General features: G+C 40.8%; 1 protein-coding gene across 5 annotated transcripts in view; it reads right to left on the reverse strand.

Annotated features, from left to right (window-relative positions):
* SCUBE1 (signal peptide, CUB domain and EGF like domain containing 1) overlaps positions 1-20,599 on the reverse strand; it is a 209,482-nt gene that overhangs the window by 42,066 nt on the left and 146,817 nt on the right. For all 5 annotated transcript variants that reach the window (XM_062634872.1, XM_062634870.1, XM_062634869.1 and 2 more), the window contains one exon: positions 11,013-11,135. In XM_062634872.1, the coding sequence (XP_062490856.1) occupies positions 11,013-11,135 (123 nt within the window). The remainder of the gene's footprint in view (positions 1-11,012; positions 11,136-20,599) is intronic.

The raw sequence follows: 20,599 nt of genomic DNA on the forward strand, positions 1-20,599 counted from the left end.
TGATAGCAGTATACTTTATAGAGCTTAACAAACGAATATAAGAGCTACCATACTGAATGAGACCTGAGGTCAAACCAATCTACCGTCTTACAACAGTAGCCCGTCTCAAAAGCTGCATGGGAAAACAGAAGTGGAATAATCTCTCCCATCTGCCCTCCTCACATTAGGTCTCATCCCATTAGAAATTGATTTAAAGCCTAGATTGTGAGGTTTAATATTCTTTTCAGGGAGCAGCAACCAAAGAAAATTCGCCTTTAACTTATGATAACACTGTGCTGCAGAAAGGAGAACTGGAGGTGGGGGTATGCATTTGTTTTCATGTTTCAGCAGACTTAATTGCTATAACCAACATGGGAGATACTATCACTTGGCAAACAAACTTGTACTGGCTAGAGCTGTTTTTACTTCATGCCTGGGGCATTTATTCTTTCTGGGTACGATCTTGCAACCCTTTTTTTCTCACAAGGGCAGCCTGTACCACTATTCACAATCTCAGTGACACCAAGAGTAAGCACCATGTGGAACAGAAAAGATTTGAGAAGTATTCATTTTATTGACAGTGTAACATGTTGCTTCCCAGCAGAGTATTTTTTAATCTGATGCTAGAAGCAATATGGTGCTTGTCATAAGCAAGATATTTTTGTAAGGCTCAGTGACAAAGAATGCCTAAGAGAAAATCTACATAGGGAACGAACATCATCAGTGACAGGAAAATCATCCTGAATTTTCTTCTTATGATCTAGTCTGATTTCCACAATCAGCTCCCAGTATCTCCTTCTCCAGTGCACCACCAAGTCTCACTGGTTCTTGAGCTGCACTGGGAGCTGAACCAGCAAGTGCCTACACAATTAAACATACTGGACCAGACTCAGCTGGACTGGCTGAAAATCAGCTTATATCAAGTCAATGAATTTTATACCCTTACATCAGCACACCTACCTGATATGGATGAGTGTTTGAGTTCAACAAGGCAAAATCACTCTCCTTCATGTGTATCACACAAATGAGTGTCGATAGAGGAATGGCTTGAGTCCCTTCAACATGTTCTCATTAATCACTCTGCACTGACACTAACTCACTCCATTCAAGTGGTATACGAGAACAAAGACCAGCAGGTTGCCTTAGTGTGATAGCACTGTAACTCTGCTGCATATAGTAGCCTTCTCTCTGATATAAATGAAGCCCTGGGGATTTTCTCTGACTGCTGAAGACCTTGAATGCACATGCAAACTCAGGCAGAAGTCAGTGAGAGGACTCATAGGCCTGCTTGCACCTCACTCCAGACAGCAAACATGGTCTCTGGGATCCTTGATGCTACCTCCCTTGCAAGGACACAGGTAGCAGCACCTTAATGGTTTGCTAATGCTCTCCCTCCTGACAGTTCAGTCCTGACCATGAGGGTAGCAACGTCAGTGAGAAGTCCAGTGGGGGTTCAGGTAAACGATCAGTGGGGGTTCAGGTAAAAATGTATTATACATTAAGAAAAAAACCCACACAAAGCAGTAAAATTTCTGCTGCTGTCCTCATTATAACATCTTACCTGGCTGTGAAGCTGCATGTTATTGCTGCTCTAGAAGGAAGGGGAAGGCTAAATCATCTTACTTTTATTGAACATTTGGTTCTTCTATGTATTTAGGCGGAGGAGAAAAGAAAGAGAGGGGTAGACCAGTAACAAAACTTTCTAATGTTTTTCAGTGGAAAGTTGGCCAAACTGTAATGTTGGTGCATTGAATCTGAGGGGCCTGGGCCTCACCCATTGTCTTTTAAACTGACTTACATGAAGCATTCGTTCTAGCACTGATATGGATTAGCTGAAGGGTTTAATCAGTCTCTACTGCTGTATGGTGCAGCTGTACCCATTTAACATTTTTCACAGCTCACTGCCTCTAGGACTGCACTAGGCTCTACTCAGCTGTAACTCAGAGCAAGAAGAGTTAGAGGAGTAACAGTAAGGTAAAAAGACAGCTTGGCTTGGCTTGGAGAATCATGACATAAAATTCCTCTGTCCTGCTAGTCCAAGAAATTTCCTCAGCATTTTAAAACTGGGACACAGGACACGGGATTCTCCCTGTCCTCTGTTTTCAGAGTCTGTAATGAGAGACAGAGGGACAGATGCTCCAGACCTGACCTCTATCCATGCTTTTAGTTAAGTAATCCAAGATGGGTGACTGTGTCCTACCTGAATCAGTGCAAGGGGCGTATCTTCATCATGAGACCTTCAGGAGGTAATATGACTGGGACACGGCCAGTTGCTTTAGACAGTTACACGATCAAATGTGGGTGGCAGGTCACTGTCATGTAACCCAAAGGTGCAAATCCTCTTTGTCCCCCTTTTTATTTTTTAATTTGATCACTCTATGTCAAAGATATCCGGGGATTCATTGCTGCTTGTGTAGATGCACTAATTTATTTGGGATTAAACTGGTGCTGTACAGCCATATTTATCATCAATGGTTCCATACAGAAGAGTATAGTGAGATCTTTGTAGCTAATCTTTGTGGGCTTCTTTAGGCCAAAAATAATTCCCACAAACACTTTCTATCTGTCCTTCCCTGTATGATTAATCCCTCATTTCATACCCATTTTCAAAATGGAGATACCATGCTGGGAGATTCAAATCCTGCCCTTGGAAGGCTAATAGTGTGTATTTTGTACAAATAAGTGAAAAGGTGGATGTTATGAGAGGGGATTACATATCCAGTCACTATGGCAATGTTTCAAGACCAAGTCTGTAGGATCCTTGGACCATAGACAGTTACTGTATTTTTCAAGGTGCTATTTTTCTTTCTCTCATTCTGGAATGAATGAAGGCTTCTCTTGACAATTATGCATTGGGAGCCCTATGTAAAGCATCCCTTTAGCAACAGATCCATCATAGGGTCAGCTAGGTCTAATCACATCAAATTCTCTGGAATGAAGACCTATTTGGCAGTAAAGAAAGGTCAGTCTCTCATTTAACAGTATCACTTTAGCATTGCATGCATTATAGTTCTGTGGTGCAGCGTGTTAACACAGAAGGCCTGAGGCTGGTTTCAAATTATATTTCAGGTCACAAGTGAAAACAAGCTGTGGATGGAAAGAGTTGGGAGGTATATCCTGTAAGACATTAGAAAGTTATCACAAAACCTGCTACACTCATCAAGTTTGCTCAGAGACAATCTGAGAAACAAAAAAACCAGCTGAACAAGATTTGAGGTGTTTTGCAGGTCAGCACTGCAATATGCTGGCAGAGTTAGTAAGAAAACTGCCTCAATATCTGCTCATAGTATCCTTGGCTCTAGCTATCATTTCCAATTGCTCTACACCATGAGAATTGAGGTTTTGATGAACACTTTGTCTGGAAGTGAAGCTGAGGAGAGAAGCAAGGCTACAGTGGGGAAAATAAGAAACACATTTGTTTTAAAAGACAGAAAGAAAAGTCCTCATACACAAATATGACAGTGGATATGCTCATGTCTTTCTCTTGAATGAGAGGAAAAAACCACCTCAAATCTGCTATATGTCGATTTCCATTGGATAGCTTTGTAGAGTTAAAAAACCCCAAACCTCCAGCAAAATGTGCTCACAGAAAATCACTAGAGGGAAAATTCAATATATCATGAACCCATGGGGGCAAATTCTGTTTGGGATCTCCTGTTGTATAAACATGCATCACTGAATTTCCTTTGGACAGACATTGGCATTACCAACAGCAAAGTATAAGCCCCTGTGTTCCAGTGCTTAGTTATAAAAGAGTCAATCACGTTTGTTTAAAATCTGGTAAGAAGCTAGTAAAGAATAATCAACAGTGCAACGGGTAATTAACCAAAGCAAGTAAAAAATGCTGTCACGTACTGTGTATGAACACATGGCCTTAAAGAAGCCCCCAAAATGCCAGACAGCCCATGCAGGTATTCCACATGGCCCAGAGTTACTTTCATCTGGTGGACAACCACCTCCTTTCACAGTGGCTGTATCAATTCATACGGTTGGTGAGAAAGCTACTTTGGGCATACTTCATTATGACTGAACATCATGTCTGTGAGATCTAGCAATCATCAAGCCCCCTTAAGCCTGCACTGGAAGCTGAATAATGCAAATGCCTTGAACCGCCCCTTGAAAAGGTTTTAATTCCTCAGTGTAGGATGATTTGGCTCTATTTAAGACAGAGGTGGTGAGGGGCAGAGGGTGAGAGTGTAGACTTATCAGGCCAAAGTATTATGCATTGATCACTGGATGCTCCCACTTAAAAGCACTTTTTTTTTCCATAATGTAACTCATCTTTCCAATTCTACCATTCCCTGAAGAGATTTACCACAAATTTGTGTGCTGTCTCCCCTTGTCTTGCTTCGCAAAAGACAATTCCTATCCCAGGAAGAGAAAATTATTTATGATAAGAGTTTCACACATTTTTCTGGGTGTTTAATGAAGCCTGAACTTGAGTGGAGCAGAGAGGGTGCTCATTGTTGAATTTTTTTTGAGATCACTGCACAACAAACAGAAACAGAATAAGCAATTAAGTTAACTGGCTTTAAAACTCATATTGGCTGAGGATTAAGGTAATTACGTCTGCGCTTACACACATTCATTGCAGCTTTAAACAGTCTTGCTTGCTGTTTTGTTGCTGATGTGGTTCTAAAACTAATCTGAGTTGTCCTGTGGTTAATTACCTCAAAGGTTACAAACACAAGCTCTCCTTGCTATAAATATAGCTATGTTATTTGTATTACATCCTCAAAAGAGATGCAGACCTCTTTTGCTAGGTTTATACAAACAGATCCAACCGTTTCTTCCTGTATCAAAGAATTTACAATACCTTAGACTTAAGTGATCTGTTAAAATAATACACAATAGATGGCTTTGGTATTGTCATACAATGATTTCACTGTCAAAGCAGAAGAAAATCTATTTTTAAGTTTGCGGGAAAAGAGAGACTGGGAAAGAGGTATCAGTCTCCACAGTATCACTGGCAGGGCAATGTGGATTATTCACCTTCTGGGTTACAAATAAGTTTCCTTTTAAAAGGCTGGAATGCAGGGGAGGGGAAAGGAAGGAAAACCCCCACACTCTCCTTGTCTAACAAGGAGCCACAGCGTGAGAACCACTCCCCAGCAAAAGTAATCTGTGATTGACAATGGTTTTCTTTGCAGCCAGGGCTAAAAATGGTTTAGTTGTAAACAGACAAATACAGAACATTTTGATGCCCTTTATGTATGCAAAAGTTGCTTACACAAGTACTCTACATGCTGGCGGCTATCTAGTGGCACCAAGCAGGCAGCACCCTTCACAGTTCCCGAAAACCAATGGATTTTCATATCAGGGTATGAGCACAAACACAGGAGAAGAAAACAAATATCTTGTAATGAGCAGATTTGCAGAGGGCAGATTCACAAAAACTGGAAGTTTATTCTCCAGACAGTCCAGGCATTCATACGTGTGACCTTAGGCAAGCTGCTATATTTGGCTTCACCCTTCCTGCCTGAAAAACTGAGAGAAATACTTGATTCTTCACAGAGAGGATGAATGTGTGTAAGGCACTCAGTATGAAGACACTGGGAGCTCTGCAAACAACCAGGAACAAAGTCTGAGACTTTGATACAAGTTCCTTTCAATCTTAAAGTCAGCTCTGAGGTCTACAATGAAAGGACATCAAGGAAATGAGGTCAGGTGGGACAACCTCAGAATTTCACAGGGAATACGAAGGAACCTTTTTATTTAAACATGTAAAATTGACTTGTGCTGAAGAAAGTTAAGCAGCAACAGTTTATGTATATTTTTCAACAGTTTGAAAAATGTTGCTTAACATGAACTGTATCTCTGTGGCTTTGTTCTTCCTCACTGATTCTTTCCGGTGAATCAGACATTGTCACAGACTTATCCAGGGGTTCTGCAGGTGGTAAAAGGGCAAGATTACCAGCCTTTTCCATGGCCAATTTGCCTAAGGTTAGCAGAATCAGTTCCTTGATGTTAGCGATGAGCTCACTTGGAGGTAAGCTTCCTATGCACTAAGAAGGCCACCTAAACTAAATAGGACTCGGCCCCAAAACAATGTGGCCTTCTAAGGTCCTAAAAATGAGTATCTGGTAAACACGTTGATTTGTAACCAAAAGAAATCTTCCTTTTAAAAATGAAAACCAGAAAAAAAAAAAAATGTTGACAACAAGATCATAAGTCACAGAAACTCTATTATGAATCAAAACAACAGATGTAACACAAACAACAGCATCTTTTATAAATACAAATTAGACTTTTCTATTTCATGCATTGGAGAAACTCATATGCCCCAAGTAAATTCCCCTGAATCCCTCAGTAGTGTTCTATGGTCAGTGTTGACACACTGTTACCAAAAAAACCCATGGATGATTTATATTCCAGCAGTCACTAACCCCAAACCACATTTTTTTGTCAGACCTGACATTAATAACTATATTATTTTTGCAGCAGAAGAAGCAAAGTGAAATCACCTGTACTTTGGTTCTTCACAGTGAATCATTAGTGATTTCTTGATCTATATTCACTTTCCTTCTTTCTTTATTAGCAGGCCTACTGACTGCATTATCACCCTAAGCACCAGAGAGGAACTAAATTATCACAGTGCTCTCTCCACAAAGCAGGCATCATACAGTGTTAGCTGTAATCAGTCTCTGGGCCCAAACACCTCAGATTTCAAACAGGAAATAACTTTGTCCTTCCCATTTCACAACTCTGAAGAACCAGTGTTCCTGGGACCACAGGAACTTCTCCAGGTCAAAAATTCTCTGGATTTGCACTTATCTGTTACTGCAACAGATAAGCTACAATTGATGAATCAGTCAAAGTACCTTGCAGAAGCAGACAAGAGTGCCTGCCCTTGCTCACTGACAATGGGAAAAGTAGAACAGCCAGATCACGTTTACATTTCCATGTCTGATCACATGAGGGAGAAGAGAAGCTCAGCTACTGCTTCATTCCTTTCATGGTATGCCCTGTTACTGGCAACTCATTCGTTCTGTGTAGCCCAGGCCCATGAAGAAACAAAACTCCATTGAACAGCATTTACAGAGCTGCTTCTATTTCCCATTATCACGGTATTCATCTGATTATTTATAGGTAGCTTTCAAAGACTATTACTAAGACTTTGCATAATGAACACATAAATTTTGCACCAGCTCTAGCCTAACAAGAATGCAGGGCTTGACTTTTCTCTCGCCAGTTTTGCACTGGTGTAATTACACTTACTTCAGTGGTGAAACCTCTGATACCAAAGCAACAGCATGTCACAACATGACACTCATGAACCAGAAAGTATTCCTAACTATCTCTAAATACATCATGAAGGGAATGCTTCTTTTTAACATTTCATCCCTATTTTCAGCAGATACGTCAAAACCTAACAACTTACTCATCTGACATGATTCTACAATGTTATTTCTGCCTAGTCATGTGCACTAACTGTGCCATTCTCCGCTCTTCCCATCCTGTTCCAGGTTGAAACTAACCTTGCACCGTCTCTTTTGTGTCTAATCCACACTCAGGGTGGAGTAGGCTTCTCAGATGATGGAAGTCAATAGAGAGTTTGTGGGTCAGGGTTAAAGGGAGAACAGCAATGGGAGACATTACTGTGGGGATCTGTTACAGCCCACTTGATGAAGAGGACTCTGGATGAAGCACTATATAGACAGATAGTAACAGCCTCACACTTGCAGGCCCTTGGGGGACTTCCCCCCATGGGGCACTTCAACCACCCTGATATCAGTTGGAGAGACAGTACAGCCCAGCACAAGCAATCCAGGAGGTTCCCCGATTGTGTGGAAGACAACTTCCTTCTGCAAGTAATAGAGGAGACGACGAGGAGAGGTGCCATGCTTGACCTCGTGATCACCAACAGGGAAGGGCTCGTTGGAAATGTGAGGCTCCAGGGCAGCCTTGGATGCAGCGATCATGAGATGTCGAATTTGAGATCCTCAGGACAGTGAGAAGACCGTGCAGCAAGCTCACTGCCCTGGACTTCAAGAGCAGACTTTGGCCTCTTCAGGAACCTGCTTCGGAAGGTTCCATGGGATATAGCCCTAGAGGGCAGGGGGCCCCAAGACTCTTGGTTGATATTCAGGGATCACCTGCTACAAGCTCAGAAGTGTTGCAACCCAACTAAAAGGAAGTGCAGCAGGAGGGCCAGGAGACCTCCTTGGATGGATAAGGAGCTGCTGAGGAAAATTCAAATGAAAAAAGAGGCTTATAAAAGGTGGAAGCAAGGACAGGCGGCCTGGGAAGAATACAGGGATGTTATCCGGGAAGCTAGGGACCAGGTTAGGAAAACTAAGGCCCAGTTAGAATTAAACTTGGCTAGGGATGTGAAAGATAACAGGAAGGGATTCTATAGGTACATTGCAAATAAAAGACAGACTAGGGACAACGTGGACCCTCTCTGGGAGCAATCAGGAGAACTGGCTACCCTGGATTTGGAGAAGGCTGAGGTTCTTAATGACTTCTTTGCCTCAGTCTTCATTGGCAAATTCTCTGATCACACCACCCAAGTCTTGGAAGGCAGACGCAGGGACTGTGAGAATGAAGACCTTGGGCCCACTGTAGGAGAGGATCTGGTTCAAGACCATCTTAAGAACTTGAATGTGCATAGGACCTGATGAAATCCTTTCACGGATCATGAAGGATCTGGCAAATGAAGTTGCTAAGCCACTGGCCATCATATTTGAAAAATTATGGCAGTCGGGTGAAGTTCCTGACTACAGGAAAAAGGGAAATATAACCCCCATTTTTAAGAAGGGGAAAATGTATGACCCGGGGAATTACAGACCAGTCAGTCCCACCTCTGTGCCTGGCAAAATCTTGGAGCAGATTCTCCTGAAAGGCATGCTAAGGCACATGAAAAACAAGATGCTTGGTGACAGCCAGCATGGCTTCACTAAGGGGAAATCCTGCCTGACCAATTTGGTGGCCTTCTATGATAGGGCTATGGAACTGATGGACAGGGGTAGAGCAGGTGTGATCTACCTGGACTTGTGCAAAGCGTTCGACACTGTCCCACACGACATCCTTGTCTCTAAATTGGAGAGACATCTATTTGATAGGTGGACCACCTGGTGGATAAAGAACTGGCTGGATGGCCACACACAAAGAGTTGTGGTCAATGACTCAATGTGCAGCTGGAGATCAGTAACAAGTGGTGTCCCTCAGGGATCGGTGTTGGGACCGGTCTTGTTTAACATCTGTCGCTGACATGGACAGTGGGATTGAGTGCACCCTCAGCAAGTTTGCCGATGACACCAAGCTGTGTGGTTTGGTTGATATGCTGGAGGGAAGGAATGCCATCCAGAGGGACCTTGACACACTTGTGAGGTGGGCTCATGCCAACCTCATGAAGTTTAACCATGACAAGTGCAAGGTCCTACAGCTGGGTTGGAGCAATGCCAGGCACAGCTACAGGTTGGGCAGAGAAGAGATTCAGAGCAGCCCTGTAGAGAAGGACTTGGGGGTGCTGGTCAATGAGAAAATGAACATGAGCCGGCTTCAGTGTGAGCTTGCAGCCCAGAAAGCCAACCGTATCCTGGGCTGCATCAAAAGGAGCATGACCAGCAGGTCAAAGGAGGTGATCCTGCCCCTCTACTCTGCTCACGTGAGACCTTACTTGGAGTATTGTGTGCAGTTCTGGTGTCCTCAGCATAAAAAGGACACGGAACTGTTGGAACAAGTCGAGAGGATGATCAGGGGACTGGAGCACCTCCCGTATGAAGACAGGCTGAGAAAGCTGGGGCTGTTCAGCCTGGAGAAGAGGAATCCTGCGCGGAGACCTCATAGCAGCCTTCCAGTATCTGAAGGGGTCCTGTAAGGATGCTGGGGAGGGACTCTTCACTAGGGACTGTAGTGACAGGACAAGGGGTAATGGGTTAAAACTTAAACAGGGGAAGTTTAGATTGGATAAAAGGAAGAAGTTCTTTACTGTAAGGGTGGTGAGGCACTGGAATGGGTTGCCCAGGGAGGTTGTGAATGCTCCACATCCCTGGCAGTGTTCAAGGCTGGGTTGGACAGAGCCTTGGGTGACATGGTCTAATGTGGGAGGTGTCCCTGCCCATGGCAGGGGAGTTGGAGCTAGATGATCTTAAGGTCCTTTCTAACCCTAACGATTCTATGATTCTAAGTACCAATGAGATGCAATGGAAAAATTTTTTTACCTTGCTTTCTCTTTTGTTGTTGGACAAAGAAGCTCTAAAATACTAATGCTGTTTTGGAGTACAAAACCTTTACATGTTTAAACCCCATGCAAATAATTATGTATTGATAAAGAGGCAATTCCTGAACATAATTTTAATTGAGTACATCGTCCTTCCCCTTCTCTCTCTGCTGATGCATGCTCATCTCTCTAGCCTTTTCTAGGAGGCTTTTAAAGTGTAAAGTTGCAGAGCTCAAATGCGTAAAGTATCATTTCTCCAAAGGCACATGGTCAGAACTTAAGTTTGAAATGGTTATGCACTTAGTCATAGAATATATAACATCACATGACTTAGACAACAAATCATGACACACAGAGCAAATGCTGTAAACCACACATCATTCGAATTCTCACAGAACACTTCACTATCCCTCCATAAACAGATTCTGCCAGGCAAAGGTGGGTTCACAAATTAGACTCTTGGTTTTTTTTTCAGTTTTAATGTTGCAAATGCTCCATTCCAGTAAATTACTCTAAATGACTCTGGTGTAAAATAAGTCTCTGTCCCATTCAGATCATAGCAAATTAGAAGACCTGCACATAAGACTCTGCCTGAGGCTACTCCACTACACCAAACAGATTTTTGCGCTTCATCAGGACACTGGCATTCCTACTACTATAAACACTGAAACAAGACATTTCCAAAAATCTTCTAAACCCACCTCAGATAATGGAAATCTAATAGGTCTTTTCTAACTTTCCGTCCTATTATATTACATACATTACATACAATTAAAACCTGTAGTACAAATGACTTAATTAAAGAAAACTCAAATCCACTGAAAAGAGCATCTTCATTATAGAAGAGATAAAAGAAATGAAGTATTACCTTGGCAGGTTCGTTCATCTGTGAGCAGTTTATAGCCTTTTTGGCAGCTGCACTCAAAGCTGCCAACTGTGTTTCGGCAGAAATGGTCACAGCCACCATTGTTTACCAGGCACTCATCAATATCTGCAAAGAATGAATGAGCAAAAATTGAGTTCATGACAGCAATTCAGTAGTTCAGAGCAGGAGTACAGAAATTTACTCAGACCCCAAGAAGGCTGTTGGCTCTCTTAGGATTCAGGTTGGTCAGAGGTACCTCTTCCCAAAACTTTCTTGCAAGGTTTACAAAACAGCTATGGGCTGAACTGCTCTGGAGGCAGAGAGATTTCTCGCACAACTGGAACTGCCAGATGACCCAAGTTGGCACTTTGATGTTAAAGAACATTTAAAGAAGCTTCTTTGTAGATGCAGCGGTCTGCTTAACAGAAGACTTCAGCCTGTGTAAGATGTGAATCTGTTGCCTTGCACAGGAACTATCAAAATGCAAGAACACATGAAAAACTGAAATAACAACCAAGTAAAACATACATGAATGCTGAAAATACTTCCATTATCCCTATATAAACAAATGTAGGAATATAATTTTTTTAAATTAGCATTATATGCTGGTTTTTCCATTACGAATACAAAGTCACTAAATACCCATTTTCATGTGTCTTGCTTTCTTGATTTAATATATATATAATAGAAGAGCAACTGCAAGTGCATGTGAAATGTTGCTTTTTCAGTTGTTCTGAAGCCATATTTATATATGTATATATGCAAGAAGGATGAGATCAACGGCTCTTACTTTACATACTGATTATGAAGAGCATTGATGAACTTGATAAGACCTCTGTTCTGAATTTCAGACTGCTGATTCTGCTTCCTCCACCTTATAACTTCTCCCAAAAGTGTTGAAGAACTGGAATGATCAGTCCTTTTTCCGATCAAGAAAAGTTTGCGCAATAAGTACATAACAGGTCACAGAACCTCATTTAAAATATAGGGCATCTTTCCACCCTCCCTCACTTATAAAACCATGGATCCATGTTCATTTGAAAGAGAAAAATATGTGGTTGGCTTCTTTTTTTTTATTTTTTTCTTTTTTTTTGGTATGTGTGTTTTTTTTTTTTCTGTTTTTGGTTTTGTTTTGTTTTGGTTTTTATATTAGGAGTAGGACAGTGCAAAAATAGCTCATTTTAGGGGTGCATACAGTGAAGAAGTAACATGATATAAAGCCTTGGCTGACCACTTCTGAAGTGAAAACAAGATCTTTCAGAAAACCAAGTGGAGAGTGGTATTTCCTATTGAAAAGCCTCTTGCTGTAAGGGCTTTCAAACTCTGAAGTAACAGCTGGCCATATAAAAAGCAAAGATTACAAAATGCAAATCTAGGTGCCAAAAGAGCTAATATGAAAAGATGGAAATTTATCAAACACAGCATGATGCTGGTGAATGAAGGGTGCATTTAAAAACAATTTGAATTTAGGATTACTTATAGTGGATGTCATTCATTCATTTTTGAAAACGTATTATTACTGACATGGGAGAGTAGTATGGCTCTTACCATGTTTCTGCATGTAAAATATAAACAGAAGCAGGAGGAGCAAGGAGGTAAATCTAGACATTCAATAGCTAAAAGGCAAATTCAGCCATCCTTTCTAAAAGGCACTTTGCTTCACTGACATTGACAGAAATATCCTCAGGAGACCATACGACTCAAATAAACAAGAACAATGCATATTGTTACAAAGGTTTGCTTATGAGTTGCGTATGTGCAAAGAGAAGGCAAATTTGCTCTGAGACTCTCTGAACTAATACTACTCCTTATTACTTTTGTGTCTAGCTCTGCAGAGGAGTGGCTTTTGCACTCAGTCCTATTAAAAGCATGAGGGTAAAACGGTAGGCAGCAGCTGTGGTGGTATTATGCCTTGAGTGCTTCGCACAAAGACAGCTGAAATCTTTATGTATTGGGTAACAAGTTCTCAAAGTGATCTGAAACCAGCACTTGTGTTTGTTGTCTGGTCCTCAGTTTTGGTGACCAAGCTAGTCAAGAACAGATAACCTTAGGCTCTCAATCTCATAAATCTGATGAAGAGCACACTGAGGGTTGCTATACATCATACCATGAGAGTTGAGGGAGCAACCTATTTGGTTTCAGCTGTGACCACCAGCACAGATCTTGACCCGTCAGTGGCTTCAGTCACAAGACTTTGTCCAGTCCTGCAGGCTGGCATTTCCATTGGCAGAAGTGATTCCTCCCAGTCCCAGTACTTGCAACCGGCACTGTGCTGCAGGTCTTACGATGGATTACAATAGTTCCATGCTTTTGCACAATGCAGGTGTACCTAACTACCTGACAAAACTGCTGGACAAATAGAACTGTGAATTAAAATTACTAATATATTATGCATCATAAACATGCAGAGCAGTCATCCATGATAAAAACAACATGACCTTTGGGCTACTCTGCTGCCTGAGACTGCTTGAAGCAGAAATTACTTGCAGCCTGTCAAACACCATTCTGAAGTGAGGATTGACATTTTAAATGATGGCTCCTTGATTTCACACATTAAATTCAAAATTCCAGTCTAACCTTCTTTTCAGGGTGTCTGAAGACCATAAGGGACAAAAATGAAACCCTCCTGGCTTCAGAGGGTAGATTTGAACCTGTTAATTGTTGTTATTCCACTGACAAGACAGCGCATCAGTTCTACACCAGCAATTCTTTGGGATATTTTGAACCAGGAATATTCTGAACTGGGTAAAAGATGGGAGAGTCCACAGGAAAAGAAGGTGTTCATTCATTTCGTGTAGCTGGAAAACATGATGTGGCCTTTTGAAACCAGGACCATCAAAACAGAATAGAGGTCAAAACTGTTAGCTGCAAAAACATTCTAAATAAGACAAACAGTGCCAACGTCTCTCCTTTCACTGTATTTCTTTCCACAGCCATAGCGAGACTGACAAGGCATGTAGAAATTATTTCACTCTATGGAGAGCAGTGCATCGCTGCATTTCACTTGGAAGAGAGCAGTATCCAACTGTATCATTTCTAACTGGTTCATAGAAATTGCACCAAGTCTATATCCCCACTATTTTTCTTTCCACAGCTATAAATAATTCTTGTTATGAGCCATGTGAAAATAAATGATTCTACTGTGTGAGAAAGTGAGGCCCCATTTATCTTTAAACTGACTGGTACCCAACTTTGTCAAATGCCTGTTTGAACTTCACAGAGAGTATGTATGTCGGCCTATCATATAGGGAAGAAAAACACAGTGGAAACCATCATGGTATCTCTTCCAGCTTTGAATGATTTAGTCAAATATCCCTGTACTATTATTGGGACTGTCTGTGGAGGAGACGTAAACTTGGTGTCTTAAAACATAGTTCTCAAGTGGCTCCTTTTCAACGGATGATGCAAGCTGCAGAAGAATGGCTCAAACTTTCCATGCTGATCTGCTCCCCTGTATCCCCAGGAATGCAAAAGTATATAAAGAACTGTATGTCTCCATGGGGGATTGCACATAAAATGCCCTGGTCATAAGTGTTCAGACAATGTGCAGGTCATTTCAGACTAAGAGGTCTGATGGGCTTTCAGTGCATTAGCAATGAAATCCCAAAGGATTTCTCTTAATGCAATAATCAATATTGTTAAATGATAACTTGCTCATACAAGCTGCCTATCTGGCACAAATACCAACTGATGTGCCCAGCACAAATGGGACACATGCAGAAATGGAAAATACAGGCCAATGAAAAACCATAGAAGCATTAAAATGTACTAGTCAAAATAGCAAGTGAAGGCAACTAAGCATTCAAGCCTCCTGTTAGCCCTGAAAATGGTTCACTCCTCGACATACAACTGAAAAAAAAAAGCAAAAGCAAACATAGGATTTGCACAAAAGTACCTAAACCTTCTTACATTTTTTATATTTTGTGGAAAAAAGCAATTGTAAATACTAGTCTGGAGATGGAACTCAGCAACACCATCACAAAAGCTGTGGGCCCATCTGAACCCAGAAACAAACCCTGACTTGCTGTTCACAAAGAGTGGAGAGGTTTCACTCCAGCTTCTGTGACTCACTGTCATCTCTATGTGCATTGTGAAATGTAAGTCTAGGCTCGCAGCAAATCCTATAAGCAAAGGCCTGGCATAAAGACAGTCACTGTGGTGAAGTTAAGCATGACTACTCTCTGGATTTGCTTATGTGATCCTAGAGCATTGTGGAATTTGCTAGTAAGTCACAGTTTTGGCACACAGATCCAAGTACTCTTTTTAAATATCCTTTCTTTGTAGTTATTTTGCAAAGCTCTCCATATTCTTTTTGACACTCAAAAGCTAATTTTTGAAGAATGGAATGGGCAATAATTTTATAAGAATGAAGGAGGAATAAATAAAATGTTTCTGAAATAAGTTATGCTAAGTTTTCTGAGCATCTCAAAATACGAGGGAGGCAGTGGAATCAGTGTAAAATACAACTTCTCAGCTTTAAATAAAGGAACAGAAACTCAGTTGCTTTATGATATGCTGTATAGCCCCAATCTGACTTGAAGAAAAAGGCAGTCCAGTATTTTTCTTTTCACGTCCTTGTGAATATTAATGGGAATGACTGTTCCTGTTCTACTTGTACATATTTAAGCTCTGCTCAGAGTAATTCACATTTGGAAGGACCTAGCTCTGATCAGGGGTGTGTGACCACATGTGTGTGCATGTATGCATATAAACTCACGAAGATTTGCCTTGCTGCATACAAGTCAGAAAACAAATTAAAAAGTAGGGATTTTAGGCAACTTAGACCTTAACACTTCACATAAGCTGCTTAAAGGCAGGTGCAAGGGTAATCAACCCGCAATCTTCACTTAGCTGTTGAACAGTGATGGATATGGAGATTTCCAAAGCCTCATCACAGGCGGAAGTGAGGCTTCTCCTTTCAATGGCTGGACAAATATTTGAACTGATTGTGTCTGTCTAATCCTTTTCAGTTTTGAAATGCTACCTAGCTCCAGGAAAATAATACACTCCCAGATCAACCTGAAATAATTACAGAAACTTCATACCCTTCTTGTTTGTATTAATGACAGCATGTTAGCATTAATAATGCTATTACCAGCACAGGCTGGACATCATATTTTCTAGCTATTCTGCTAGCTCTTGTTCCCTTCTTTCACAGTTTTCCTTTTCTTTCCTTCTCTTTTCTCATACTTCTACTAATCACCACTGTCCCCTAAACCTTGTAACTAGTGTTGCCTTGTTGACCCAGGTATTAGTGTCCCAATCCATGCAGACTACAGAGTGCTTTACAAAGCAGCCACAAAACTTTTTAGCCCCATGTCAGCAATGGGGAAATAAAGGCACAGAAAACCAATGTGGATTCATCCACACTTGAATCAAAGCCCAGTGTGCAACGCAGCCAGCTACCTCGCTTAGATAGTGTGTCAGTCATCACAGCCTTGCACAAAACACATTATTCTACATGTTGCTCTACGTTACAAATATTACCAGAGCCACCAATGCTAAGACTGCAATTATTTTTTAATATTTGCCTGCTGCCTTGCACTAAATCTTGAAATATATTGAGTAACTCAGGATTCACATAAGCATAACCTACTGGGCTACACTTGCAATGCTCTAGGCAACACTTCCCATAGAATCTTAATGCATGCTAGGGGTAAACTATTAACGTATAATTTCATATCCTCAGACTCAGGATTCAGTGCTACTGTGAGAAAATATAAATCAAAGTAGAACTTAGGTTCTGCTGTTTCCTCCAGGAAACATCAAGCCAGCTGCTGTCTGGTACTTTACAGGGAGTTGTAAGTCCTAGTTCCAGTCTGGGCAAATTGCAACATTTCTCTGCTTTACTTCATCTGCACAGTGGGGGTATCGGTAATTATCACTTGATATTTTCAGGAACAATGCTTTAAAACGGATTATTATAATTAAACAAAGCATTACAAATTAAAGCCATTTACCATCAGAATTTTTCAGTTAAATCACATTTTCTTTTAATTTGTGGTCTGGGCTTCTGAATGGTTTGAGACAGCAGCACGGCCCATGCTGGTTGTGTTTTGCCCTGGAAGATTTTGTGAATATGTGAGTAACTGTACATCCATCTTTACTTCAGGAAGTACATCTGCTGTTCCACCCCTCTACCTCTAACTGCATAGCTCATTCCCTCCAACATGCTTTGCATGCTTCAGGGAGAAATAATTCTATTTATGCAGTGTCTTTTACTTAAGGATTTCAAAGGCCAACAGCTTATCAACTTCATTACATTAAACCTACACAAAACTTTTGCAAGAGAGATACGTTTAATTAATTCTCCTTTAACAAATGTGAAACTAAGGCAGGTAGGGTAGCGTGTGACTTCCCTGCATCAGATAGCTGCAAAATGAAATAAAGCATATATTATAGCACCTCTAATTTGAGTTTTGCACTTCAGCGACATCCTCATTTTCCCTCCCACAGTGCTAATTAACTGTAATGTATGATAAGCATTACTGAACTGAAGCCCCGCTAAGTAGCAAATGAAGGTTCTCCGTTTAATTAGCTTTATGGCTAGGTTGTGGGGCAAGGCATTTCCCTAATTAACAGAATTAAAACTAGACTGGGCAGACAGGAATGAATGTAATTAAAAGTTAATCTCCCTCATCCTCAAAACAAGCTGCCCACAAAATAGAGCGCTTTGTGTAAATGCTCTTAAGCATGGAAAGGTTGAGGCAGGTTTCAACACATTTCCCTCATGTCACTTTCTCCATTTTCACCTGTTATCTTTGCAATTTCACGAAGAAACCTGTCTTCCAACACAGATGGTAATCTGTCACATATGGATTTAGGTGTCAGCTATTCTCCTCCAGGACATATCCACTCTGACATTATCCACCAACCAATCAATAAAAGAGTCTGCCAGGCTGCCAAGAGATCAATCACCTTGTAAAACAAACATTATGTCCTATTATTTTCTTATTACAGTTAATTAGATATATAAAACACAAAAAGCTTCGAAAGTGAAAAACTTCTAAATGCTGTCAGAATAGTTTAGGCCCTGATTTCTCATTTGTGAAAGGGAAGGGATTTACTAAATCTAATGTGAAAAGAAAGGATTTTCATTTAAAATTTTTGCTGAACACTGAATTCTTTTTAAAACTTAACAACATGTTAGTGCAATGCTGCGAACCTAAACAGTGCAAGCTGACTTTGGCTGTGACACTAGAATGTGAAGTGGACCGGACACATAAAGAAATTGACTGATGGAATCTTTTGCTATCTAGACTGAGCTAAATGCAAAACTAGTGCACTCCCTGCCCAAGTGATAGGAATCCCAGAAAATAAAGTCAGTTTTCCTCCTACTGTAACTTTTGATCAATCAAAATGCTTTTTCTAAACACTGGTGAGGGAGAAATAAATGTGCAGTTGAGACTCCCATCTGTACTCAGGGACAACAAAAAATGTGTCTGTTTTCCAAAGCATGCGGAAAGTACAGTACATCAGATGCTGGGAACCTCAGACGGCAACAGTGACCATGTAAGTATGCACAGACCTGGATGGTGGCTGTGGTTCAAATGCTGGTACAGAACTGTGCAGATACATTGGGCTGACTACTTATCTACTTTAATTGTTCACACAGCCACTATGACCACAATAATTCTACATTTAACGTTTCTGCATTTTATGCAGGAGGAGCTGAGACAGAATAACTACTGGCTTTGATGAAGGTTACATACATTAGCAACAGTAAAGGAGTTACAGTAAAGGAGTTCAGTGTTTCTTAAGGCATAAATCTGGGGAGCTGACATCCCAGGGCATCGTCTCCGTACTAGATCTCACTAAGAAAACAAGGCCTTGCTCTTACAATATTCAAATTTTCTGCGTAATCTCAAGGAAGAGCACAGGGGCATGTACACTACTGGATGTGCACTACTGGACTGAGATACAAGAATTCCCAGACTTGGCATATTAACTCAATTTACCTTTACTCATAGTTGTTTTCATTTCTCCCTCTTGGAACTATTATCTGCTCAGGAAAGCTCTGTGCTTACTCCAAGAATCTGTTTGCTTTTGAATCTTTTGTTTAATTAAGTAAAAATTAAAAGTAAAATTGGTATTAAGGACAGTTGAAGATACTGATGCTCCCTCCAAAATCCAGCTGAAACTATGCTACCTTTTCCTATCATAAAGCTACTCCTGCTGATAAGGGCATCTGAATACAATTAGCCCACTATCATTCAAATGCCTCATAGCTGATAATGAATCAAAGAAATCTGGCGGAAGATTAAAAGTTAACCCTCCAAAACTTTTTTAAGACATTGTTTCAACCAATTAGGGATCTGTTCTGTACCAGAGAAGCCAAATACTTCATTGAGAGCAGGATCTAGCCATATAAAACACAAGCTGTATTTTATGATGAAAAAAAGCAATAATAAGAGAATAAAAAAATACTGTAAGCTCTGAATATTGGTAGCTATGATTATGTGAGTAGTCAACTCCCAAATTAGAGAAAGCACGCCACACTTTTATATAACAAACTGTGGTTGCTGATCCTCAGGGAGCTTTATATTGTTGAATAAATGCAATGTCTTTTCAACAACTGAAATGCAAAATATGACCCTCCCAAGCATTAATTTAAAGGATTTGGCATTTTCAAAGGGGAGGTTCACAAAGACTAATAACAACTGCAAGTTTCCAGGGAACAGGGATATTGCCTAGTCATGAAAAAAAACTAACTCAGTACACATGAATTTATTTTGTGGGGATAGATGGAACCCTTGGGAGGGAATGAAACTCAGTGAGTTATATGGCAGCTGACCCACGTCTGCAATTTTTTAATGGAAGATAATCTGTTATATTTGTCTGTCATGAACAAGTCTACAGCAGACAAATGAATTGTACGTCTTTAACCTAAAAATTAAATAAAAGGCAATTCCGCCCATAATAGGGAAGGGGTAGTGAAAGTTCCACACAGATTCTGGATGAGATAAATCTGCAGCAATGGTTAGAAGGCAGATGTTACTCACGGTTTTATTTGCTGGATTCCACTCTTCACCCTTTGTATTGTTTTGTTTTCCATTCCATTTTCCTCTTTCTGACAAATTTCACCTGTGCTGGTATCTAAAATTTGCGCAATCCCATGTGTTTGTAATTTCATTTTGCTTCACTGTGGGCTGGAACTTCAATTCTTTCTTAAAAAGTCTGAATCTTTCTATCTCTCCAATATCTCATCCACCACCTATGGTTTTACCACCAACCCTGCTGACCCTTTTCCTCTCTCTGTGCCCTCCTCTGCTCCTCAGTCAGATGCTCTATCATCTTATCACAGGCTAGATTTGCCTCTGCACTGATGACAGTCAACTCCCTCTCTTCTTTAAGAAAGTGGGGAAAAAAAAAGATCTGTTATTCTGCTTTGCTTCCCAGTTTTACTTGAAACAGTTGTTTCCAGGACAGCAGCAGTGGGACAGATGCTTATGGCCCCCTCACTGGACACAGCTTTCCACTGAGCTGCTGCAGCTGCCTGCCAGATGCTGTTACTGTTTTCCTCACATTGGGTTGATCTTATTTGTTCTTTGTCTTGAGACTGGATGACATAGATGTAAGCACATAAAATG

Source organism: Pezoporus occidentalis, unplaced genomic scaffold, assembly GCF_034315485.1.
Source record: "Pezoporus occidentalis ecotype Australia unplaced genomic scaffold, CSIRO_AGI_Poc_V1 ctg44, whole genome shotgun sequence".
In the NCBI taxonomy this organism is placed as follows: Eukaryota; Metazoa; Chordata; class Aves; order Psittaciformes; family Psittacidae; genus Pezoporus; species Pezoporus occidentalis.